The sequence below is a fragment of the Peromyscus maniculatus genome, chromosome 1, assembly GCF_049852395.1.
Source record: "Peromyscus maniculatus bairdii isolate BWxNUB_F1_BW_parent chromosome 1, HU_Pman_BW_mat_3.1, whole genome shotgun sequence".
NCBI classification, from domain to species: Eukaryota; Metazoa; Chordata; class Mammalia; order Rodentia; family Cricetidae; genus Peromyscus; species Peromyscus maniculatus.
Genome location: NC_134852.1, coordinates 78,259,833 through 78,286,216, shown reverse-complemented (window position 1 = coordinate 78,286,216; position 26,384 = coordinate 78,259,833). Strand labels below are relative to the sequence as shown.

Below are 26,384 nucleotides of genomic sequence, written 5' to 3'. Positions count from 1 at the left end.
TGGCTTCAAGGGATTTTCAAAGATCCACTTCCCTGCTCCTCACCACCATTTTCCCCTCCTAAATGCCAGTCAGCTTCCAGGACAGTCAGGGCTACATAGACAGGGCTACATACCCTGTCTCTAGATAGATAGATAGCATGAGATGAGTCTCCAGTTAAAAGAGTCTCGATGCTCAGCTTTGTTAATACAAGGTTCTAGAGAGACATTGAAGGGGAACAGGCTTCCCTCCCCATTTCCCTAGGCACACTGCATGAGGGCCTCCAGGCAGCATCCTCCTGCATGCCAGAGGATGACTTCAAGCATAGGAACACTTGAGCAGATTTCTGTCCTGTTCTTCAGTGCAGCTTCTCACCTCTGACACCCACCCTGCCTTCCCAGAGAGTTCAATCTACAAGTGTCCCCCTGGTCTGTGGGCCCCGTGATGGACAGGGTGGAAGAGCTACGGTGGATGGTTCCCAACGTCAACCTTGGGCACCTACCCTACATCCATGTGCACACAAGTAAATGCACAGCCACACAGATACAAACAAACATACACTTATGCATGACACACACATACATATGAAAACTGAAAAAGGAAAACGAGACCCATAGCGCAATAATTGATTAAAAAGACAATTAGAATCATTGTTTTGACCAACATGGGAAAAGAGGGAGACTAATCAACTAGCCACATGGTCCACTACCCAACTAATCCCTCCATCATGTGTGGCAAGATCCCAGAGCCCCTACTCTTCATGTCCAGCTCCTCAGTATAGTGGTTCCTCAAACTCATAGTTTTGCTTCCTGTAGTGTCAGTTATGGGCAATCAAACATGGTCCTAAAATATAAGATGAGACATGCCAGAAATACATTATTCATAAGTTTTAAATGCCTTCATTATAGCAAACAGTTGTGATTATTTTATCACGATTATTAACCTCTTACTGTACCAAATTTTAAAGTTAAACTTTTCATGGGCCTAGATGTATAGGAAGAAGCATAGCATATATAGAGTTTGGTATTATCCATGGTTTCAGTATCCCAGTAGATAAGAGGGGTGGCAACCTCAGAGACTATCTAGAATAGCCAGGACATTGCAGGGACCCTCCTACATGAATAATCATCCTGAAACCATTAGAAAAATACACCCTTCATCCATGGCATAGAAAGACAGAAAGAGTGGCTGTGGGGAGGGTGTGTCTGGGCAGAAGATCTGTAAGCAGCTTCCTGACAGAAGTTCTGGGAAGCATGACACAGGTGGGCCTGGGTTTGCCAAACATCCCATGCTGGGGTTGCCTGGATGAAGCCCGAGTCATAGATAGCCTGGGCCTTGGGAGATGTTTTGCTGCATCAGCAGGGGCAGGGAGGAGAGGCTGGATCCACATGAGGTGGGTGTGAAGCAGAGGGCTGGGACTCTTGTTCACCCCGGAGGTCCTCTGAAGCTATTCAGGGTGGATAAAAACAAAACACCTCCAGGAAGATTAAAACAACAGAAACCCCAGCACGACAGGGCAAAACTGAGGACAGGAAAGATAACAGAACTCATGACAGAACAGGCATTCCCTCTGGAGAGCTAAGAGCGGGTCCACATCCTTCCATTGGATTTCCTTCAGAGAACTTGAAGACCCAGACCTACGGGCTCTACAGCATAGGCTCAATGGCTCTGTAAGGCCTTGTGACAGGGAGGTGCCGGGAAGTTGAAATCTTACCCTAAAGCAAAGACCTGAGGACACACAGGACACAGTCTGAGCAAAACATTGGAAGAAGTTCTTGACTGTATCCTTCAGATGCAGAAACCAAAGATCCAATGGGGAAGGGATCACTGCTTAGTGGTGTGAGTTAGGGATGGCGCTGAGAAAGAGCACAGAACTGCCCATCCATTGTCACAGGATGCCTGACACAGGGGCAACTGGCTGGAGCATGAGGGTTTTTAAGGATGCATCTTTGGGGCTGAGTACATGGTTTATTGCCACTCAAGCAAAAGGACCAGAATTTGGATCACCTGTACCTACACAAATGCTGGGTAACCATGGAAACCCATCCCAGCACCTGGGAGGCAGAGACAGGAGCTTCCGAGCAAGAAAGCCAATGAAGTTAGTTGAGTTGTTGAGTTCTGGATGTAAGTGAGAGACCCTGCCTCAAAATGTAAGATGGTAAGCAGCTGAGGAAGAAAGACACTGGATGTCAACCTCTGATCTCCACAGGCATGTGCATAGACATGCATCTACACACATATGAACAGACATGCACCTGAACACATATGAACACACATACACATGGAAAAAGATGCAACCCTGACGTGAATCTTCAGTGTCTAAATAGTTATCTTTCAGGACCTTCTAAAAATTGACACAGTTGAAGCTTAGATAGATATAAACTAAAATGACTTGAAGAGGCCCTGCACAAGAAAAGGAGATCCAAGGGAGATACACACGAGATGCTCAGCTTCACCACTGGTGAGTGAGACCCACACCCTAGGAGACATGGCCACCAAAACGGCCACAGTGGAAAAGACCAGTGACAACCTGTATCGGCAAGGAGGGGGAACACACAAAACCCCACCAGCTCATGGCAGCAGAGACAGGACAGCCACTGTGCATAGCTAGCCAGCTGTCATATGGTCACACATGCAAGCACTGGAAGCTGGCACCTTCACTCGCAGGGTGACAGCACACACATGCATGGGTGCTGCAATGTGTGTGAGCCGGACGGGATGAACAATAACCTGCAGGAAGTTTTATAAATATGTTTAAAAATTTAAAAAAAAAAGAGAGAGAATAAGGAAGTGACGTCTTGAGGAGGAACAGATGTGGACAGAAAGGTGAGTCTCATCCCCCTCTGACCCTTCCCAAGCTCCTCCTGGTCTCCTACGAGGGCAGGCTTCCCGGCACCACAGACAGCAGCGGTAAGGAGATGGTAGATTAGGTAGATTAGGGGGTAGAAGGTCTGCTCTTGAGTGGGAAGGGCAAGAAGTATAAACCCACGTAGGCCTAGAGAGCGGGATCCAGCTGGTGCACCTTGGGGGCAAGAGCAGTTCCAGTGCTGAGGTCTCCTCTGCAAAGTGTCGAAGCTGCAAGTGTTACTGCTGCTAAGAGTAGATAAGTCAGGTTTGTTTTTAAATGAACGACCCACGGGAAGTCCAGGTCCTTAACACTGAGAGCCCACTGGTGGGCTCTCACTGGGGGAGCAAAGCCAAGCACAGTCCCAGAACTCTGCCCTTCCCGCCACTGAGTATCGAGTAACTAGCTGCTCCCCCGACACTTGCTGTGGCCACAGGGTGACAATGCTGTGGTGGTCCTGATGGGCCAGCTCTCACCTCTGCTCCTCATCCCGCCCTGCAGGTATGATTGGGACAGAGACGGCCCTTCACACAGGAGCACCCAAACCTTCCTCTCTTCACCCAGCGTCAGAATCCAAAATAGAGAAGAATTTTCCACTAACTCTGACCGACAACAATAGAAATGGTAGGAAAGAACACACTTAGGAAGCTGGTTTAAAAACCTGGATGTTAAGAGCACTGGCTGTTCTTCCAGAGGACCTGGGTTCAATTCCCAGCAGCCACATGTCAGCTCACAGCTGTCTGTACCCCAGTTCCCGGGGACCTGACACCCTCACACAGACATCCATGCAGGCACAACACCAATGTACATAAAATAAAAATTAAGAAATAAACATTTACAAATAAAACAAGACAAAACATGGATGGTTCCCCCTCTGTGTACACTGGGAAGTAAAAACACCAATCGCTACAAAGACCAGGACCAGGAAAAAGGGGTGGGATGGTGGGGGACTCTCTTGCCAGTATCTCTGGGCAGTGAATCAACCAGCTGCAGAATGGAAGGAAAGGGGCCAGGGATGTGCAGATAAAGCCATGGGGAGAGAGAGGCTCATGGGAGTAGTCCAAGCTGTCCACAGCAGTGAGCTCTGGCCTTCTCCTGAAATATCAGGGCAGTGAGCTGTCTGATTTAAGGAGTGAGACAGAGAGTATGTTGTTTTGGTCAGCTCTTGGCTCAGAGGCCATGATCAGCTGTGCTTTATAAGTCACCCCACAGGCATTGTTCAGGATCAGGCCCTAGGCTGCAAGCCCTAACTGCCTGAATGCTGACCCAGTCACTTCAGGAAACACTTCAGGGCCGCTGCAGATCCACCTGCCCAAAGTCGGACTGGCTTTTCCCTCCTCACCTGCGTTGGCTCCAGGAAGGTAGGATGGACTCTTGAAGAACATTTCCCAAGGAGACAGGGTGAGCTGTTCCCATTCCCGACAGGAAATGGAGCTGAATGGTCACAGTGAATGATCAGACGGACTAGCTAGGCATCAAAATTACAGGAGCAAAACCAGGTCATGCTCTAGGCTGGAATAGGCAAGGCTGGGGTGACATGCTCAGGCTCCTTCCTGAGCGCTTCTGGCTGTGAGTGATAGCATTGCAAGGGAAAGGTGGGCTACAGGGCCTGGCTTTTTAGAGCATCCAAGACTCTGTACAGGTAAGGGGCTTACTGGTGATCTATTACTTGGTATGATTGTTTCAGTTAATTTTTGTGTTTCTGAAGGGAAAAGAGACATTCAGGATATGTCATGGAGGCCTGGGAAGGGCAGAAAGATTGCTTTCCCCTGGGAAAACAGGCAAGGAGATGTCCCGGCACATTTTATTGAGTTACTGCTCTGCTGTAGGCAGGGAATGGATGGTAGAGCCGGCCCTAGGCCTTCATGAAGCTCCAAAGCCAAAGGAACAAAGCAGAATCAACTGAGTTGAGACCCAGCCATGCTGGAAGGGTGCACAGGGTGACACTTCACCCCACTTTAAACAGGGTGGTCAGGGAAGGGCCTCCTCTGAGGAGAAGAGGCTTCCACTGAGATCTAAGCGAAGGCCAGTTAGGGCCAGGAGAGCATACTGATGAAGGCTCTGGGCTGGATCATTGTGGCTGAAGAACGGACAAGATGCTGCAAGGTGAGAGTATGCTGAATGGTGGCCATGCTGGTCCCCTAAGACACGCTGGCCCGGAACATGAGAATGTGTCTTCATTCAGAAAAACGGTTGTAGGAGATGTACTTTACGATCTTAAGCTGGGAACATCTCAGACTACACAGGCCTGAAATCCAATGGTAAGAGCCCTTCCAGGAGAAGAAAAGGTAGAGAGACCACATGAAAGGGCAGGTAGACAGTCTATAAGCCAGGGGACAAAGGAAGTTAGGGCAAACACAGGAGACACATTCTATTTCAGGTATTCAAGGAAGAACCAACCATGTGGATACCTTTGATTTTTGATTTCTGGTTTTTTAGAGAAATTACCATGCCAATGGGTTTCTACCTACCTGTAGGACCTTGGGCAAGCCATCTAATTTTTATATGACTCAGTTCTATATCTTCACAGTGGAGATAAAAAAGGATGCCTCTCCCACAGAACTGCCTGGCTAATAATGGACTGAGCCCATGTATTCCACTATGCATTAGGAAATTGATACATGGTAATTGTGGGCCCCATTCACCAGACTTATTATAAATAGCTGTAAATAAGAAAAAAATGGTAGCCATGGGCATGGGGCTATGTCCTTGAGCAAGGCGGTATTGGAGGTGATATGCATGAAGAGGTTAGAAGTGAGCAGGGAGGAGAGTGTAGCTTACAAGGGATTCAACTGGAAACACAGGCAGAGGGAATCATGGGAAGGCGGGCAGGACTTTATATGCTTCACTGTAAACCCATGCCCAGCATTCCTTCGACTCAATGCCAACTGCAAGCATCCAGTCGAAAGAGCATCCGTTAGAAGGAAGACAGACCCGGAAGGAGCCTTCTCTCTCTGGTACACTTTTATCACGGGTCTCCCCACAGCCATCGGGCCAGCAGAGTCTGGGCAGGAAGGAACGCCTGTGTGCCACACCAGTGTGTGAAGACCCCACAGTCCTGCAGCTGTCCGCGTGGCTGCCAGTTCTCTCAGTCCGCAGTGACAAAACACAGGAGGGTGAGCAAGAGCTAAACTTCATGATGGGGGCAGGGCCGGGGCGAGGGTCTCAGTACAAGTAGGGTATGGTGGGTGCTGGTTGATAATAAAGATAAAAGAAAAAGGTTGTGGGCACTTTGTCTTCTGGGGCCACTGGATCCAGAGGGATGGGTCTAGATCCCAACACATAAAACCCCACAGCAGACCAAGCCAGAGAGGGTACAGCAACACAGTTCTAGGAACTGGGGAGTCTTAAGCGGTCTTACAAAATGTCCCTAGGGTAGCCCAGAGCAACAGGCCAAGATGCAGCTTGGACTGCGACAGGGAACCAGCCCTGGTGGGAAGCCACAAAGGAGGCTCTGGAAAGTCTCCTCTGCAGCTTGTCTTTTGCAGGGGATCTTAGCAATACCACTGCAAGGCAAAAGGACAACACTGGCCCTTTAAATAGTGCCTAATGCCTTTCCCCAGCACTGGGAAAACATGTGATGTGAACAAGTGTGCTGTCGCCTAAACACAGCTCAAGTGCCCAGCATGTCAGGACGGAGGGGATGCTGAACATGTGTGCTCTGTGTGATGTCTACTGGGTATCACCTGATAAGAGCTGACATTTGTGATAAGCCAAAGGAGGCCAGTATCCATGATCTCTAAACCCAGAGCACCCATGGCAGCCTCCTGTGCTTCATCCTGATTCTCACCCTGTGCTGAGCGGCAGTACAGCTCTGTGAGCTAGAGGGACAAGGCGGATGGCTTGCTTCATCCTGGTTCTTCTGTGCTGCTGCTAATAAGGACCACGGATGAAATGCCAATAGCTTTATAGGCAGCCCAACAAACTTTCACAATTTTCAGCAGGTAGGACCAGTAAAAGCTGCCAGGTGCTGTAGGGTAGGGAGCAGGATTGGACTTGAAGACTGGTCTGGGCCAGTTTTCACATTTGGTTCTTCCTCTTCTTACATGCCAGTGGCCTCTAATAGGGGAACCCAAGGCCTAGGGAACAAAAGGGTCTCCCTTGAGGTCAAAGGCCAATGACCAGGGGCCCAGACCTCAGCTCTGTGAATCCAACCTACACCTCTCCTTTGGGACCCCAAGCTGTTACTTTCAACTGAGCCAAGTTAAAAAAAAAAAAAAAAAAAAAAAGATTAGCCTACTGTCCACTCATTTCTCAGCTGAAGTTTTTAATCATCTCCCTCACTAGTAAGATGTCACTCAGGCTTTAAGTTAAAGTCATTTCTGACAGGTTAAACACCTACTGTGTAGTGCGCCACACATTCAGCTGTATCTTAATTGAAAAAGACATTTTGCACATTGCTGTTTGTTACAGGATGACTGAAAACTACTATGTGATGGCCACCCACTAAACTAGGGATGTCAGCTCTCCTTAAAAGAAGGTTCCCAGCCTTGGTTGGTCCTTGGCACCACCTGGGACCATTAAGGCATCAACTGCGTGGCCCACCCCCATGACTTATCTATGCAGCCCGAGCTTTGCGAGTTTTACAAACAAGGGGTGTCTGCTAATTCCTCATCAACATGACTTCACCGTGGAAAACCATTTCATGTTTAGACACAATTTATCATTTACTCACTCTCCAAACAGATGGGACCTGACTGAGGACACTCAAGAGAGAAAGCAGATGGTCAAAGTGAACGTTTACAACTGGGAAAGTTCAGAGAAGGAGAAAACCCATGGGGATGTAATTATTATAATAGAGCGTAAAAATCTATCCCTGAGTTTTCCAGAGCCAATGTCCTAGGGTGAACGGGAAGGGTCTTGGTGTATCATAGTTCATAAAAAGGAATTTAGAAAAATACATCATTTTTTTTTCTGTCAAATAGTTCTAGAAGGAGCACTAGTGAAAACGATTTAGCTTAAAAAATACTGAACCCATAGATACTCCCAGACACACATTCTACCTGCTCCCAAATCTGTGAGCAACAAGTTGAAGGTCAGCCTCCCCTTTGCGAAGGTCTCCAGGCTTTCTGAGGAATGTCCCTCAACTAAGTAGACCATGGCATAGACAAGACAGATTGTCATCTCTCTGTCCCAGGGAGTCTTCACGCCACAGCCAAGCAAGGGATAATGGAGCCAACTTGCCCTGGGACTCTAGCGTGTCCCCGCGCTCAGAAAGAGCTCCAGCAAAGATGACAGGACACGCTCAAGGCCCTCAAACTCAGCCTCAGTCTATCCTGCTGCCCTTTCTAGTGCACTTCTCCGCATGAGGGGGAAAGCAGGGCAGAATGGGCTGCCCCTCGCGGCGGCGGCGGGGTGAGGGGAACTTACGGGGGATTGTCACACTTCCTCTGCCGGAACCGTGCTCCTGTCCCACACGTTCTGCTGCACATGCTCCAGGCGCCCCACGGACTCCAGTCCCCGTCCACATGTTCTGGGATGGGCGTCTTGCTCACACACTCCCCAGCCCGGCACCACTGAAACACACGAAAGGGCCACGCTCAGCAAAGCCACCTGCTCCCCAAAGGACTGAGTTCCCTCTGGGTGCCAAAGCCCATTTTGAAGTTTCCATGGAAGCAGGGTGTTTCAGGGTGTGCACGTGTGCTAATGCTTGCTCAGTCTGGTGCCTGTAATCTCCCTGGAGTTTGGAGCTTGCCATTAATTTATACAGGGAATGTGTTCCACAGAGATTTCCTAAATTCTCAAGAAAAGGACGGATCCACGTGGCATGAGAACAGAACTAAGGGTGTGGACACGTTGAATAATGCATGTGTATTTCTCTCCAGAAGACGACGTTTTCAGGATCTGAGGCCAGAGCTTCAGGGCTGGCTTTAGTACTTAGAAATGACAAAGTCAGGTGTGGTGGTGCCTGCTTCTGAACCCAGCATGTGGGAGGCTGAGACAGGAGAGTACCACAAATGGGAAACCAGCCTGGGCTAGCCAGATTGGTGGTGGTGGTGGTGTGCGTATGGGGGTGTTGGGGTGGGGGTTAGCTGTGGGTAGATGAGCCTTGGTTCTTTCTAAAGATAAAAGAAAGTCAGTCTTTAAAACAGATTTCCCAAAGTGTGATCCAGGACTTCCCAAGCACAGCATCAGAATAAAACATTACATCCCTTTGTTGTTGTTAACTCTTTCAAGACTTCCAATAAGCCAGGCATGGTGGGAAAAGGCCTGAAATCCCAGCATTTATTTGTGAGGTGAAGGCTTTGAAAGAATACATGGTTAAGGTCAGCCTGGGCTATACAGCATGTTCCAGGGCAACTGGGCTATACAGCATGTTTCAGGGCAGCCTGGGCTATACATCATATTCCAGGGCAGCCTGGGCTATATACAGAGGCTCTATCTCAAGAGGGACAAAAGTAGAGCAGGGAAAAAGACAGGAAGATGCTGAGGAGAGGAGGAAAAGCAGGGGAAAAGACAGGAAGATGCCGAGGAGAGGAGGAAAAGCAGGGGAAAAAGACAGGAAGATGCTGAGGAGAGGAGGAAGGGCAGGGAAAAAGACAGGAAGATGCTGAGGAGAGGAGGAAGAGCAGGGAAAAGACAGGAAGATGCTGAGGAGAGGAGGAAGAGCAGGGGAAAAAGACAGGAAGATGCTGAGGAGAGGAGAAGGGAGGAGGAGGGGAAGATGGAGGGGAAGGGAGAAGAAGAGGAGGGGACTGGGAGGAGGGAGCAGGGGAGGAGGATGGAGGAGGAAGCCGGGGAGGAGGATGGAGGAAACAGCAAACAACTAAGGAAAGCTTACAAGTAAGACTGAAGGGAAAGCCGCGTAGCCGCAGGTCCTTCCCTCAAACCTTACAGTCTCACCCCTGCAAAAGGATCAGCTCGCTGCCTAAAATTTAGCCAGACTCTGACAACGTGAGATTCGCATCAGTGTATGGCAAGTGCATTGGTTTTCGGTTTAATACCTACTCATTAAAAAGAGAATTCACTTGTGTGACAAGAGGAGTTCATTTAATTAAAAAAATAATCAAGGAAATGGTTGATTCTTGTGGCTGTGCAAGGACAAGGGGTGGTGTGGACACATGGGTGTGCAGTGGGTTCCACGGGCGTCACTGCAGTGCTCAGGGGTGTTTCTGAGGATCCCGAGCAGAGTGCACACTGCCTCCCTTCCCCAAGGAGAGCAGCTCAGTGTCCAGGAGGCGTGAGGCTGCCGCCTGCCAGGGCTGCTAGAAGCTGGGTGTTACCTTGTCTGCCCCACACTCGGTGCCGTCCAGGGGAGGGTCCAGCTTGGTCTTGCAGGATGTATCGCCCTCCACCAGGCACCACAGCCCAGCACACATCAGATGCTGCAGGACAAGAGAAGCAACCATAAGTGCCTCAAGAGCACGCCCAGGTGCAGGTCACAGCTGGGGTCACAGCCATGGAGCAACTACCATTCCGATTTGGGATTTCAAACACATGGGGAGAAAGGGGCGCTGAGTCTGGGATTCTAAAACTTGGACTGGGTTATTCCGCTCGGTGGAATTCTTGCATTCACTCCTCAGAGGGCCTGTCTCACCGGACTGAGTTCAGGAGTTCCAAACTGAGGGGATTCTGGGAGGTGCCTCCCAGGAGTCTTTAAGTAGATCCCTTCCAGTTAATGCAGGGGATGAAGGAGATGGCCATGGCCTGACAAAGCGTCCAAGAGACAGCCCTAGCCTAACTCCACCAGAGGCAGCTCCGTGCCAAGGGTCCTAGGTGAGTGTGTTGGACGGTGAGTAAGGTGGACTTTTAAGCAGCTGTCGTGGGGGCCGGAAATGGGAGGCTGACATGCAGAGGTAGCTTTCTATTCTCCCTGCCTAGCTTCTACCTTTGCTTAGCTGGGTATAAATTATTGCAGTATTTTACCTAGAAAAACTTGGAACACCCACAAGCAGAGAATTAAAGCAATTCTTCTAAAACAGGAACGGGCATCTAAAAAGACAGACTCCCAACTGTAATTAATAAGACATTTGGACATTGACAGTGTGTTCAGAATGAGATGAATAATCAGAATTACCATGGCTATTCTTCCTCCCCAAAGGACTTGTGAGCAGACAGGACCATCAACCATAAGAGATGGGGCTGGCTGAGCCTATTCCACTGGGAGACAGATTCTGAGCTATGTTCTACATGTTGCTCCGGGGTCCTAGTGGGACAGTCCCACGGCCCAAGGCCGCTGACGAGTTACACCCATCAATGCACCTTTCTGCACTTCTCTCCCTGTAGATGGCCCCTCACAGTATTTCCTGGGATTGCTTCCCACATAAACTACTTGCACCCAAATCCTCACCATGATCGTGGCCTGAAAATTGGAAACAGATGTTCCTATGGCGCTTTTAAAGACACAGTGCTTCCTGGATGCCGAACCCAATTGAGTCGAAGAAGCTTGAGCTGGAATGGGAAGACCTGACCCTCCACTGTGTGGCCAGTGGTTAGTTGGTGCCCTTCGGGCAACCCGAGGGACTCCCTGCAGCATGGCACAGTGAGGCAACTGCGAGGTTCGCAAAGGGTGTGCTATGCTCAGTTTAGAAGTCTGCTGTTCCGAGCAATCGCAAACATCTGCACAGAACAGATGTGCAACCGTGCCGTCTGAAGTCAAGAAATGTGCAGAGATTGGAGGGACAAAAATAAAGAGGAAAGGAAGGAGAACAGCGGTGGAGGGGGGGCTCTTACAACAGGCTAAGAAAAGCTCACAGCTCCTTCTCACTTTTCACGTGTGTGGGAGCTGGTCGGAGCCTTCAAAGAGTCAGTGGCTGTGGTGTAACGCTGCACAGCACACGTGGGTCCGGAGACGTCTGCACGTTCCCCTTACTGTTCACCTCTCCATGGGACGGTAAAAAGATGAGAACCCACGCAGCACAGCTGCTCCCATAAAGACGACTGCACCTCATTACATGTTTGATTCCTTGCACTTTCACCTAAGAGTTCCTCCAGACTGTTGCAGCGATGTTCAGACACGTGGTCACGAGGCAAGGCGGACCCAAGAGCACAATTAAGGGCAGAAGTGCTTGGGGTTAGGAGAAATAATGGCCACATTAGGAAAGAGAGGAAGGAGGCGGGGTGAACTGTTTATGGTGCATTTTATGGACAGGGCTTTCTCATGAAACTTCCCTAATTATCAAAGCCAAGGAGTGGGAGGTTAGACGGAGCCTTCTTAAAGAGGATACAAAAATACCAACTTAAATAAAGGAGGAAAAAAACACAAATGAATTAAACTCCATTAAAACGAAGAGCTTTTGTTTATTAAAAGGCAAGTATAAAAATATGAGAGAAGGTATTTGCAATAGATGGGGGAGGTATTTGCAAGGCACATAAACAAACAAAGTATATCTAGCACATTTTTTAAAAAAGAAAACAAACCAAAACTACTAACGATCAAATAAGAAAAAAAGCCTCATGGAAAAATGGGCAGAAGACTCAAGTATTTCATAAGATGATATTTAAATGACAATGAAGCATATGAAAATATGCCTAAATCTCTTCATCCATCAGGCAAAGGCAAATTAAGACCATCTTTAGATACTTCTATGTACACTGAAAAAGATGGAGAATTCTTCTCCTCCTCTTCCCACCTCCCTCCCCGCTTCCTCCTTTTCCTCTTCCTTTTTGAGACAGGGTTTCTCCGTGTAGCCCTGGCTGTCCTGGAACTCACTCTACACCAGGCTATCCTCAAACTTATAGAGATCTTCCTGCCTCTGCCTCCTAGGATTAAAGGCATTCGAGACCAGTGTGCAGCAAGGATTCTACTTCTTGACAAGGATATAGCCACCAGGAACTTTTTGAGCAACTTTGGAAAAAACATTCATCACTATTTGTTAGAGGCATTACACACTGTCAATTTTATAAATCCACCCCCAAGAATATACTGGAAAGAAATCTGAATATATGCTGTATGAAGACATCAGGAATGCCTGTTTCTGTAGGATTTGTGTTATTACAGAGGTAGAAACAAGGCAAATGCTCACTGATACTGGAGCAGATGCATTGTGATTAGAATAGGAGAATATGGTGGGATTTTGTTTGCATGCATTTCAAGCATAGGTAAAACTCTAGTGTTGGGAGCCAGATTGGTGTTTTTGTGTTTTGTTTTTAAAAAGGGGAGTAAGCACAAAGGAGGCTTTGGGATGGCAACCTTGGCCCCAGGTGTGGCCACAATGCCTCTCCACGATGGTTTTCCCAGCATGCTTAGTTAAATTTGGTATTGTCCTAAATTTGGAATTCTCAGTATTCTCTGCCTCCTCATCTTCCCCTTTCTACAAGCATTTCCAGGCACCTATTAATTAGCTAAACCCTGTGGTAATGTGCCCCTGAGAACCTGCACAGTTGCTGGTTCCTTGGCGGCATTTGATAGTCTGTACTTGCTTTTTCTTCTTCTTGGCATGTCTGTAGGAGTTGGTGGCTAAGCTGTTAACAGCTCTGCAGCCTGAGCTGCTACCATTGTCTTCTAGATGGTGCTGGACACCTCAGAGAGCCTCTGTATCATGACTGCCCTGAAGTGGAGGCAGAGGGTGAAGTCACTGTTTTCCAGTGACTTTGCAGTCGACCATGTCTACCATTTTTCCTTGCCTTGGACTCACTTTTACCCACAGAATGCAGCACAAATGGCAGGATGTGTCATCATGATCAGTTCATAAAACACTAGGATCTCTGCCCTCCTTAAAGGCTCTCTGAATTGTTTTCTTGGCTTGCCTTCTTTGGTCAAACTAGCTGCCATATTAGAAAAGGCCATGCTACAATAAACTGGGGCCAGACTGATGAACTAGACAGCATGAAACTTCGGCCTTTGTTCCAACACCCTACAAGGAACAGGGAACTTCCAATAATTACCCAGGGAGCCTGGGAGCCCGGTGACAAACTCTTCCCCAGCTGAGTGTCAAATGAGACTTCTGACCAGACCTGTGCCCTCACCATAACCTTGCGAAAATTTCTGACACAGAAGAGGCCTGGCTGAGCAATATCTTTATCCCCAACCTCGTGATGTTAAAGACCAGAAATATGTTTTGTTTTAAGCGACCATATTTTGTGGTAATTTGTTAAGAAACAATAGTGAACTAACACAGATACACTTTTGAGTACTTTTCCAAGCATCAAAGACAAGAGATTTTTTTTAAGTGTCTAGACAATGAAAACAGGGAAGCTTAATTATGTAGACAAAGTGTGACAGGGGAATCGGTGGAAAGAGAGCCAGTCTTCTATGAAAAACACTACAGAAAGGCAAGGAAAATCCAGAGGAAAATATAACCTAGGACCAGAATCACCTAACTTAGTAACAAACGAGCTAACCTTGTCTAAGATAAAACCTTCATATTAGATGATAAACTAAAGCTCTATTATATGCTGTGTTACAAGCACTTAAATGTGAGTCAGAAGTCAAAATAAAGGCAAAGGAGAACAATTCTAATGTCAGTCAAACTTGAACCCAGAACCTGAAGCATGAAATAATACAAAGAAATTTACCCTCAACGGTCATCTATTATCTATGCCCCAAATATTACATAGTATTAAGTCTCATTAAACAAAACAGACCTGGGATAAAAGGGTAAACAACAAAAAAAGAAGTTACTATAATCATTTAACGGATCTTTCTCAGTCCAGGACAAACCAAATAGTCATGGGACAATAAAAGAGATGTCAATAACATATCAAGACAGAATTGATAGAGCTCCAGTTCTTAAAACAAATATGGCAAGATACATCATTAATGGTCATGGAGTATTTATAACAAGGAGCCCCAGTAAAATGTGGAAGTGAAAACCGTAGCATGATGAAAACGATCCTTGAGGCAGCACATTGCTATGTATCCCAGGCTAGCTCATTGCTCTTGCAGTCGCAGGATCACAGGCAGGGGCTACCACACCCAGCTTGTAATTAAATATTTGTTTTAAAGAAAGCTAGAGAATAAATAACCTTGTCACATGCAAAAAAAAATCTAAATTTTCCTTGAAGCAATTTTGTGGTCCAAAGGAAAACTATAACCCAAGCTGCACATAGTGAAGGGAATAATTGAGATACATAGAGTATCTGGAGAAATATTTAGAACCCAAACTACAATAATAAGAATAAAGTAATTTTAATGTGCTTAAAACAGAATAATTAAAAATCTACTTAAACAAACTATCAACCCAGAGGATAAAACTAAGCCTGGTAGTGCTTATAATCCCAGCTCCTCCAGAGGCTGAGGCAGAAGGGTCATAAGTTCGAGGTCCACCATGGCTACAGAGAGAGCTCAAGGCCAGCCTGGACAATCCAATAAGAGCCTGTGGTGTGAAGTTACAGGGGACTGTGGACAGAGGATGTGTTCAGTATGTGAGAGCTCAGCCTCTGTACTGAGTACTGCAAACACAAACCCTGCCACCAAGAAGATCGAAACAGAGTAAAGATAAAAGGTTATGATTTAAAAAGCAGGGCACCCAAAGACAACCCCCAGAGCTGCTTCTCTGAAGGGAAAGCGAACCAGAGAAACCATTCACTAAATTATTCAAGAAAAGGGGAAGGAAAAAATGAAACAAGAAGGAAGGGATAACTAAAAGGCAGACCAGAGACCACCTGACTCATTTGATGTACAAAACCCATGGCTTTTCTGTAAATGTTTAAAATAATAAACGTACTTTTGACATTAAGCCTGTCTCTAGGGTAGAGACATGGCGCCGTGGGTAAAGCTCTGACCGTGTAAACATGAAGACACAATTTCAGATACCCAGAGCCCACCTGTGACTGCAATCCCAGCACCGGGAAGGCAGAGCTGGGACGATCCCTGGGCTTGCTGGCCAGCCAGTCAAGATGAATTAAGAGGTCCGGGTTCAGTGAGAGACCGTGCATGAAAAAATAAGGTAGAGCTGGGCATGATGTCTCACACAGTTAATCTCAGCACTCAGGAGGCAGAGAGGCAGCCTAGTGAGTTCAGCCTAGTCTACATAGGAAGCTCTAGGACAGCCAAGACTACAGAGACCCTGCCTCAAACAACAACAACAGCAACAACAACAACAACAACGTGGTGAGTGACTGAAGCCGACGTTGCCCTCTGGCCACATACACATACACACACACATACACACACACACACGTTGTAAATGGATAATATTGATTACCAATTTGACAGGCTCTAGAATCCCCTAAGGCAAGCCTCTGGACACACCTGTGAGGGATCATCTAGATTAGCTTAGCTTCTTCCATACTTGTGAGGGCTCCTCGTACTTGTGATGTTTAAGTGGGCAGTACCTTTCCTGGGTTTGAGTGTTGTACTGTTTAAAAAAGGAGAAAGCTGGTGGGGTGTTGTACTGCATAGAGAAGGAGAAAGTCCTCTCCTAGAATGAGGATGTAATGTGCTCCACTTTCTGACTGGATATAGTGTCACAAGCATCTGCCATCAGCCACGACAACAAATTCCCTCCAACTGTCAGCAGGAAAAAATATTTCCCACTCAAGTTGTTTATTGTCTGGGATTTTGTCACTATGATGAATTAGTTCTCTCTCTCTCTCTCTCTCTCTCTCTCTCTCCCTCTCTCTCTCTCTCTCTCTCTCTCTCTCTCTCTCCCTCCCTCCCTCCCTCCTCCCTCTTTATCTGGCTACAGACAGAATGACAGAGGGCACCTAGAGAAGCACCATGGCCACCCCACTGAATTCTTAGTATTGTGTTTTTCAAAGTGACTTTCTATTTAACTTCTAAGGAGCAGCTAACACCAACATCTTAAAATATTTAAGAACACGAGAAGGGAAGATGATTCCCCTATTTTTCCACTACTAATTAATGTAACATTGACACCAAACAGAAGAAGCATAAGAAAAAAATCATACTAAATTCATTTATGAATAATTGTTGCACAGATTCAAAATACGATTTACTAGCACATTTGAATGAATTATACCAAGACCAAGTGAAATTTACTTCAGAATTCCGAGAGCTTAGTGCTAGAAAATATGATAATAATTCACCATATTACTAACTCAAAAGTGAGGTGTTAGGACTGGAAAGAAGACTTGGAGGTTAGGAGCACTGGCTGCTCTTGAAGAGGAACTGGGGTTGGTTCCCAGCAATCACATGACAGCTTACCACAGCCTGTAACTCCAGTTCCACGGGATCCAATGCCCGCTTTTGGCCTCCATGGGCACCCAACATGAATGTGGTGCATGAGACATACAGGCGTGCAAAACATTCATGCACATAAAAAGTTGTCTTTAAAAAATGAGAAGGTACTTGTTCTCTCCATGGATAATAAAAAGACATTTAATAAAACCCAATTGTGACTCTTATTAAATGTGTAATAAGATTTAAAGAAATGTATACTTTTTAAACTTGATTAATACCTGTCTCATGAGGGAATATTAGAAGCATTCCCCACAAAGCCAAGAGGAGAAGGATATCCAATTGTTATTTTAGATCAGAGAGGATATTAGTGATTAGGAATCATGTCATGTAGAAAATGAAATTATTCAACCAGAATATGTACAGTATCCAGGCAGTTCATTTAACAAGACGGCTGTACCCCTTTATGAGACATAATCAATTCAGTGACATAATGGAAGAAAAGACCTCATTTAAAAAGGAACAGAAGCATTGTGCAGAAGTAAATGTAAGAGGCAATGTGTAAGATGTATACAAAGACCAAACTTCTCTGGAGGGTGGGTTGGGAAGACATCTTGAAATCATGTAAAGGAACATGATGTTACTGCAGGATAATTCAGAGTTATGTACAAGGACATACTTTCCCCTAAGTTAATTTACAAAAGAATGAAATTGAATTTAACACAATCACACAATTTCCAACTAAATGAGAATATGCTGAAGACCACATGGGAAAACAAACAAGGAATAACTCACCAGCAAAACTGTAGACAAGCACATGTTCAGTGTATTAAAATATTTTATAAAGCTATGGTCATGTAAACATTAAGTGCACAATGTGATTAGTGGGACAGACTGGGAAATCCAGAAATAAAGAAGCAGCCATGGGGTCTGGAGAGATGACCAGTGGATAAAAACACTTGCACAGAACCTGGGTTTGATTCCCAGCCCTCACACTAGGTTACTCTATTTCCAGGGACCAACCCCTCTTTTGGCTTCCACAAACATCTGCACACTCATATGTGCACAAATATACTCAGACACACACACATTACATGATGTTGTATTAAGGAATTTAACATAAATGTAAATTCATAAAAGTAAAAGAAGCAGCCACAGAAGTAAATTTATCTATAGTTTAGGAGTGGAAAGACCATTTTGGGCAGGGAACAAATCCCAAGATTAAAAAAAAAAGAGAGTTTACTTCAAATACACAAGCATAAAATGGAAAAAGAAAAGAAAAGAAAATACTGAGCTGAAGAAAAGGCTGAAAAGTTATGTCAACTAAAGGTCCATTTTTTTCCATAGGTAAAATTTCTAAAAACCAGTTTTAAAAAATCTCCAGGACACAATATAACAATTAAAAAACCAATCCAGGCAAAAGAAAACATACTAGTTCTTCAATATACAGATAAATGCTCACACTCATTAATACAAAAATTCAGTTTCACTTGCAAGGGACTCATTTTCGAAATACTCAAGATGGGCAAAGATAAGAAAGATGGGGTGATGGGGCTGGAGAGATGGCTCAGTGGTAAGAGCACTGGCTTCTCTTCCGAAGGACCCAGGTTCAATTCTCAGCACCCACATGGCAGCTCACAACTGTCTCTAACTCCAGTTCCAAGGGACCTGACACCCTCACACAGACACACATGCAGGCAAAACACCAACACACATGAAATAGAAACAAATAATGATATATTTTTTAAAAAAAGATGGGGTGAAGGCCAGGGGAAGGAGGCAATCTCCTACACTGCTTGTGAAAGTGTGCAAATATAAGCCTCTTTGGAGATCAGTTGAGCAAGATCTCTACCTGACGTGTGCTCTTGGTATTATATAAAATTCAAAGATAGGCAAAATCAGCCTGAGGGGCCACAGTGTACAACAGTGGTCTTCATAGGGGCAGTGAATAGAGACAAGTAACAAAGGCCGTTCTGGGTGACGCAGCATGCCCTGCTTCCGGATGTGCTGGTCATACTCAAACAATTAGTGAAAAACCAGCGTAACTGTCTTACCATCGGGGCACTTTCCTGTGTGTTTCGTGTTGTGTTCTAGGTCAGTTAAAACTATGGAATTTCCGTGTGTGCAAAATGATCTTTGACCTACTTCTAGGTATTTATCCTGTGTATCTGTGGTTCTTTCTCAGTCAGGGGCAGCGGAGTGTCCCAAAGAGCATTTGGTGGAATCTGAAGACACAGCTTTTAGTTGTCACAACTCAGTCAGGAATTGTCCCCGCTCCTCCAGCAAGGTGAGTATATGCCAAGGATTCTGCTAAATGCTTAATGTGCACACGTTGTCTCCCAACAACAAAGAATTGCCTAGCTCAACATGTCAATAGCGCTCAGGGTTGGGACACCCTGCTACAGACAAATTTAATCCTAATGCAAAAGGCAAAGCTGTAGGTCACAGTGGGGAACCCTGTGAGAAGGCACCTCAGCCAGGTGACCAAGGTAACAGTACTGTCATTCACCACGTTAACCCCCACCCCAGTTTATCCTTGCCGGTAATGAATGATCTCACTCTAACGAAGACACAAGAAAGGCCCAACTCATCAAATAGCTGGTCAGTATTTTGCAAAAGCATGGAAGTCATAACCGATCAGGAGAGACTGAGGAGCTACCACAGAGAGGAGCCCATATGGGAGGCGAGAGTGAATGCAAACCAGGATCCCAGCTGGGACCGCGGTGCAGAGAAAAGGCGGCAAGTGTCTCTTAGACCGTAACAGGTTCATTTCTTCTTTTTAACAAAAATATATATTTTTAAGTGCTGGGGATCTTGAGCATGCTATTAAAGCATTCTCCCATTGAATTATTTTTCCAGTCCTTTCAGTTTCTAATTCCTATGAAAGTTGTGTATATTTATGGATGCTGTGTGACATTTTCATACATGTATCCTTTGTGTAATGTTCAAACCAGGTCAAACATATCTGTTTCCTCATGCATTATTAGTTCCTTGTGAATTTCTTGGTTTTAATGATTGCTCTAGGATTATGGAATATATTAACACATGGAAAGTTGGTGAATGAAATTTACTATTTTTACAACACTTCCTTGAGATCTAAAACTGTCTCACAATAAGCTAAGAACATAACACGATCTACAGTAATTTTAAGTGGAGCAACTCCATTTGTACTGATATTGGAGAATGCCAGACACTGTCAAGAGAAAAACAGTCACAAAAACACGGGAGTGCGCTAACATTTAAATAAAAAAGCATTTACATAAGCGGTCATGTTCCAGACCTTACACTTTGTACATATTTTGCTCATTTGGGAAACATTAATATAAATCTGGAAGATCACACTGAAGGCCAAGCGTCTGTGGAAGGGGATACTCCTTGCTATGTTTTGGATGTGAAATATCTATAAAGGGCCTTTGAGCTAAAAGGCTCGGCCCCAGCTTGGCACTGTTGGAAAGTGACAGAATCTTTAAGAGATAAGAATAGTAAGGGCGGTCTTCCAGTTATTGGGGTAACATCCTTGGAGAAGACCCCAATCATTTCCTCTCCACTTCCTGGTCAGCATGAGGTGATCAGCTTTGCTTCATTATGCTCTGACTGCTATGATGTAACACCTCATCGGATTACCAAAAGCAACAGACCAAGGACCGAAGACTCAGAAACCACGAGGCAAAATGTATATGGTCTAAGTATGCTACCTCTGGTATTTTGTTACAGTACCAGAAAGCTGATAATGAGCTCTTTGTTATAATTATTTAATATCCACAGTGCATATTTACAAACTAGCAGCTATACCCTCCTGAGTTATCTTTATACCTATAGATTGATGCATCTCTCAGTCACCACCAGAGAAGTGTCTTTTTGCAGTTGATGGCTATTAGCATGGAGGCCCATAGCTAGTCAACACGCAAAGACTCAGCCTACATGAGATATCCATGTCACACCCCTTCTGCACAAAACTCTGGGGTCACTGTAGAAGAACAGGCATTGAGATGGTAAGGGTCAGAGGCAGTGGATGTCTGCAGACAAAGAGTATTTGCTGAACAGGCCAGGGCGGTTGCACACATGAACACACAGTGTCTGTAACTGTACATGCAAGACTTGTACAGGACCAGACAGACAAAGGTCCCTGCATAGATGGGGGAGAAGTCCCGCCCTTGGGTGAGGAACCATTAGCAGCTGATGGCTACCAGGGAGGATGATTCAGCTTTGTTCAGGGATGTGGTCCCTGAGAGGCTACCCATATTCCAGTCAATGGTCCTATATCACACGTCCACACTGGCTGCACTAAGTGGACTTTTAAAAAGAGCACATGATCCAGTCATAGTGGCGCACGCCTTTAATCCCAGCACTAGGAAGGCAGAGGCAAGCAGATATCTGTGACTTCAAGGCTAGCCTGGTCTAAGGAGAGTTCTAGGACAGCCTGGACCACATAGAAAGATCCTGCCACAGACATACAAACAAGCACATGAAGTTGGGAGGGAAGTGAGGGGGGAAATATGGAAGGAGTTGGGGGGGAAAGAATGGGTTGGATTTGATCAAAACACATAATACACACATATGAAATTCTCAAACAATAAAAATAAAAGTGATCAAATTTTAAAGTGCTAATGATTTTTCCTGAAGACCTTCTTTTATTTCCTCCTCAAGCGCACTTCCTCTTTCAGTACTTTTCCTTCCTCATCTAGATAACCCTGGTCATGCCCATGTTCACCACAGCTTGCAAATCTAATACCCACATAGACCTTCCTCGTCCCCTGCAGGACCCAGTTAAAACCCCCACCCATGTCAAAGGCCAGCTTCGGGCTGGTCTGTACCCGAACCCCTACACCATTCCTTCCTCTGTACCACCATGGATTCTGCTCCACCTGCACCAGATAGAACTCTGCTCCTGTGCAGGGGTAGCAGTATCTTCAAGGGCCTCACCTCTTCTCCAGGCTCATCTCCCAAAGACTGCTCTATACCTCACTAGAGCTACAGAGTGGATGGCGCGTATGGCATTCTGCCCGCCTCTGTGGAGCTCGGTCCAGGACTGAAATACATGATATCAACAGGTACCCTAATGCTCTGCTCCTTCAAGGTCAAATCCAAGGCACTCAGGCTTTGTAAAGGGGCAGCCACTCGAACCAATCAGGAATTGGAGCCCAGACTCCTCCAACTGCCCCCCTTTCCTGTTCCAACCAGGAAGAACCCACTAGAGATTTAGGGGTGTGCCATCCTGACCAGTTCTGCTGGGAAACAGTCCCATTTCTCTTCTCGGCTGTGTCCTGGATGCTGAATTCTCAAGTACAGCAGCTGCCTCCCCATTATCACATCCACACAGCCCTGGTCCCCCATCACCTCCACACAGCCCTGGTCTCCCATCACCTCCACACAGCCCTCCCCGCTTCCCCCATCACCTCTACACAGCCCTGGCCTCCCCATCACCTTCACACAGCCCTGGTCCCCCATCACCTCCACACAGCCCTGGTCCCCCATCACCTCCACACAGCCCTGGTCTCCCATCACCTCCACACAGCCCTGGTCCCCCATCACCTCCACACAGCCCTCCCCGCTTCCCCCATCACCTCCACACAGCCCTGGCCTCCCCATCACCTCCACACAACCCTGCCCCAACATTACCTCCACACAGCCCTGGCCTCCCCATCACCTCCACATAGCCCTGGCCTCCCCATCACCTCCACACAGGCCTGCCACCTCCCCCATCACCTCCACACAGCCCTGGCCTCCCTATCACCCCACACAGCCCTGCCCCAACATCACCTCCACACAGCCCTGGCCTCCCCAACATCACCTCCACACAGCCCTGGCCTCCCCATCACCTCCACACAGCCCTGGCAGCATATATACGTCTCCTATAAAGGCATGCTGGCTGGGAGAATGAACAAATGAATAAATGTACTTCTACATAAAACAATGGCTGCCTTCAACATGGAGAGGGAAAAGCCAACACATTGTAAGCATTTACCCATTTACTGAGTTTAGGTTTCACATACTTTATCAACACTGTGAGGCAAGACTGTCATTATCCTGTGGTATACACAAGGAAACAGTTAAATAACGAATATACACTGCAAATTCTCCACTGACCCCAAAGCCCATGGCATCTGCTCATAAGTCATATGAGATCTCCATCAGTTCCCAACACCTGCTCCCATTTCCTCCTCTCAAGACTTCACAGTCTACCCACCGCCGCCGCCGGGCAAGCCTCCTGCTTCATCCCATGCTGTTCCCTCTGTTTGTAAGGCCCCATAGAGGTGGAAGATCCCTCATCCAAAATGCTTGCGACCAGAAATGTGTCAGAGTTTGGATTTTTTTTTTTAAGATTTTTTTTTTGGGGGGGAGGGTTGGTATTTACAGAGACTTTACTGGTTGGACATTCATCATCCAGCAGCCTGAATCATAAAAGGCTCCAAATTTGGAATTGGGGTGCCAGAAAGTGTGCCCAAGCTCTGTCTGTAAGTGCTGCCTAGCAATGCAGTCTCTGGCTTCGATGAACACAGTGCTCCTGGATAGGCAGGTGCATGCTGGGGCAGACTCTAAGGCCCCACCAGACACCGGGAACCATTCTTGAACAGCAGCAGGAAGTCCTTGCTTGGCTCCTACAAACAACAAGAGGATGAAACAGCTCCCCGTCCCCTGACCTAGCCTGTGCCACCTCGAAGACCTAAGGACAGGTGAAAGGTACATCCTGGTTGTTCTGTGCGTGGTTCCTGCTGGTACCCTATAGAAACCCAGCCAGCACTACACTCCCTTCCTTGGCCAGGGGAAAACAGAAGGCATGTGTTAAGGACCCCTTGATCATGGACACAGGTCTCTTCCACTTTTCTCCAACTGGTGGCCCTTCCCAGGACTGGGAATTTGACTGCGAGTCACTTTTTGCCTCTTTCCTCACTGGACGCCCACTGTGAGCTGAGAAAGTAGCTCACTGCCGTCCTAGAAATTCCTGAGGGGACCATTATGCAAACTCCCTCAAAAAATGTGTTGTTGATAACACCAGCCAAAGGCAGATAACGCGCCAAGAGCTAGATGAAACAGCGACGGATCCAAATTTCCCACAAATACTACTGGGGTTTGAAGTCGTCCCCCAGCCCAGCACGCCAGCACCACACCTGGAATGTTTCCTGGATCTCGGGTGAGGTCTCTCCTTCCCTGTCCCTGAGGGTGGTGGAGATCACCTGGCTGGGCCTGGAGCACTTCAGGGTGAGGATGGAGTCTAGGGCCAGGGCACTGAACTGGCAAGGGGCCAAGGAGTGAAAGCTAGCACACAGCTTGTATTGTCTGGAGAGCTCTCTGTCTACCGTAAGCTTCCAAACACTTCTGGAAAATTCAGGCCAACTTCTGCCCAAGTCCAGGAACTTCGGGAGCTGAGACCCAACTGAGACAGGCCAGGCAGCCTGCCGTCGGACGTCTAGCTCCACATTGGGCTGCACAGCCCTGTCTGAGAGGGGCAGGGTTAGGCAGGCTCCTGGATTCTGCCAGCCTCCTGCTCTAGCCAGGTCCTCCGGCATTAAAGGGACAGATTGATTTTAGTTAGATCAGTAGTGTCCAACCCAGGCTGACTATAAGAATCCTGCGGCCCTGGCGCCATAGAAAAAGACAGAGACCTGAAATTCATGCCCATCTCCCTGAGCAAGGGTAAGACCGGATTGTAGCAGGTCACAGCGGCTTCTGCCAGTCCCTGGAGGAGGCTGTGAGATAGTAGCTCCAGGTTGAAATATGACTGGCATCAGAGATGTGAACATCACTGTCTTGTGGAATTTCAACACCCAGGCTTCCTGAACATGCAGGGATTTCTGTATCTGCTGACAGACTCCAGGCCCCTCCCAGCAGGACACAAAGAGGCTTCCCATTAAGAGGCCAGGGAGTTTGAGCACCATACTGGGTGCTCAAGGGCTGTCCTTAGGGGTTCCAGCCTCCCAAGGTGCCAGGAGACATGGCAAGGACACAGATGCAGGAGAAAAGGACAGGCCAATGCGACAGCCAGATACACTACATCTGTCACTCTCCTGCTGGGCCCAAGAACCAAGGTAACAGAAGAATGGAGCCCGCAACACTTACTGATGCTAAATATTAGGTCATCTGTCATTGAACTTCTAAAACAACCCGATGATGGGCCCATAGGACTTACGCTCTCATTTTTCAGGTTAGCAGACTGAGGCAGAGACAGACTGTGACCACCAGATGCGGACAGGAGGTTGGGGCAGGCAGACTGATTAGGGAGACTTTCTTTGTCACCACTGTGCAGTGTGTACCCAGGGCTACGGCAGTGTCGTGGTAAAGAGGGAGGTGGGAATATTTGGCAGGAGAGAGTGCTCTGGCCAGTGACTGCTCCAGATGCTTTCTTGTCTCCCTGAAACAGTGGGCTCACAGCTTTGGCTCTCAACACTATTCGGAGAGAAACTGCAAGCATCTTTGGTGCACACTATGGTGTGTAGACACGTCCACATCAATGTCAACTGTGGCATGTGCAATTCCCTCTGAGAGTCATCTTCCTTTCTTCCCGTGACCATCATGCATGGGTTTCGGGGCAGTTAAGGTGATGAGAGGCAACTGGCATTGGGGCATGGGTGATCATTCCCCAGAGCCTTTCAGCTAAGATCCCCAGGTGTGGAGGTATGCGTAGGCTCCCTCTGTACTGATAAGGAATGTTGGGGGCTTCGTGAGGCAATGACCCTGGGGACTCCATGGGTCCCCAACCACTGGCCCTGGCTCCAGTAGACATGCGCACTCGACAGTGCCTGCAGTTCGATTCCTGCCCTTGGCCTCACCTGGCAGAGCATCTGGGCTCTGACGGCTTTAGAGCCTTGTGGAGGAGTGACTTTGCTGATGGGGGACAGGAGGAACTTGTAATCATAAAGAAGACTGATTGTGCTAATTGCATGAAGCTCATTTCCCCTTTCTAATAAATATTTACCCTCCGATGTTTATAACTTTTATGTTTGGACTTTCCTGAAATGCTTTATTGAATTAAAAACATCACATTACCATTGGCTAGAGGAAGAGACAGTTGTACTTGCCAGTAACTTCCATAACAAATGCCAGCTATTGATGCCAATTTTTTTTTTTTGTAGTTCATATTTCCATAGACAGCCCCGAGCCTTACAATACCAGCATTCTCAAGACAGACACGAGAGATACAACGGTGATGGGATGGGGCCCTCCAGAACCCTGTAAATGAAAATGGACTGTGTTTGAATCTTTCTTGGTTCTGAAGTATGCAAATGTTCCAGAAAGCAGAAACTTGGTTACTATGTGAAGACTCGGCAGGCAGCTCCTAACACGAATCGCAGCCATGTTTTTCCTGGGAGCAAGGGCATGGCTCTAAACTTCTATGGGTCTTAAAACAGCTATGTGCCGTGAGTGCCAGGAGAAGAACACACCAGGAAGTTTAGTGGAAGGGAAGTTCTGCACTCAGCATTCTACCCCAAGAACGGGAATTCAGGGCAGCTGGGGCTTCCCACAGCAGGCGGAAGCCGGCCTGCCTGGCCCTTTCCAGGGCTCTGAACACTCAGTGGCGCCTATTACCCCCTTCTCAGATA

General features: G+C 46.9%; 1 protein-coding gene across 1 annotated transcript in view; it reads right to left on the bottom strand.

Moving 5' to 3' along the window:
• The window catches only part of Adamts17 (ADAM metallopeptidase with thrombospondin type 1 motif 17), a 332,924-nt gene that overhangs the window by 122,197 nt on the left and 184,343 nt on the right, over positions 1-26,384 (bottom strand). The window contains exons 11-12 of the mRNA XM_042277783.2: positions 10,046-10,147; positions 8,193-8,338 (exon numbers count right to left, since the gene is read on the bottom strand). Coding sequence (XP_042133717.2) covers positions 8,193-8,338; positions 10,046-10,147 — 248 coding nt within the window. The remainder of the gene's footprint in view (positions 1-8,192; positions 8,339-10,045; positions 10,148-26,384) is intronic.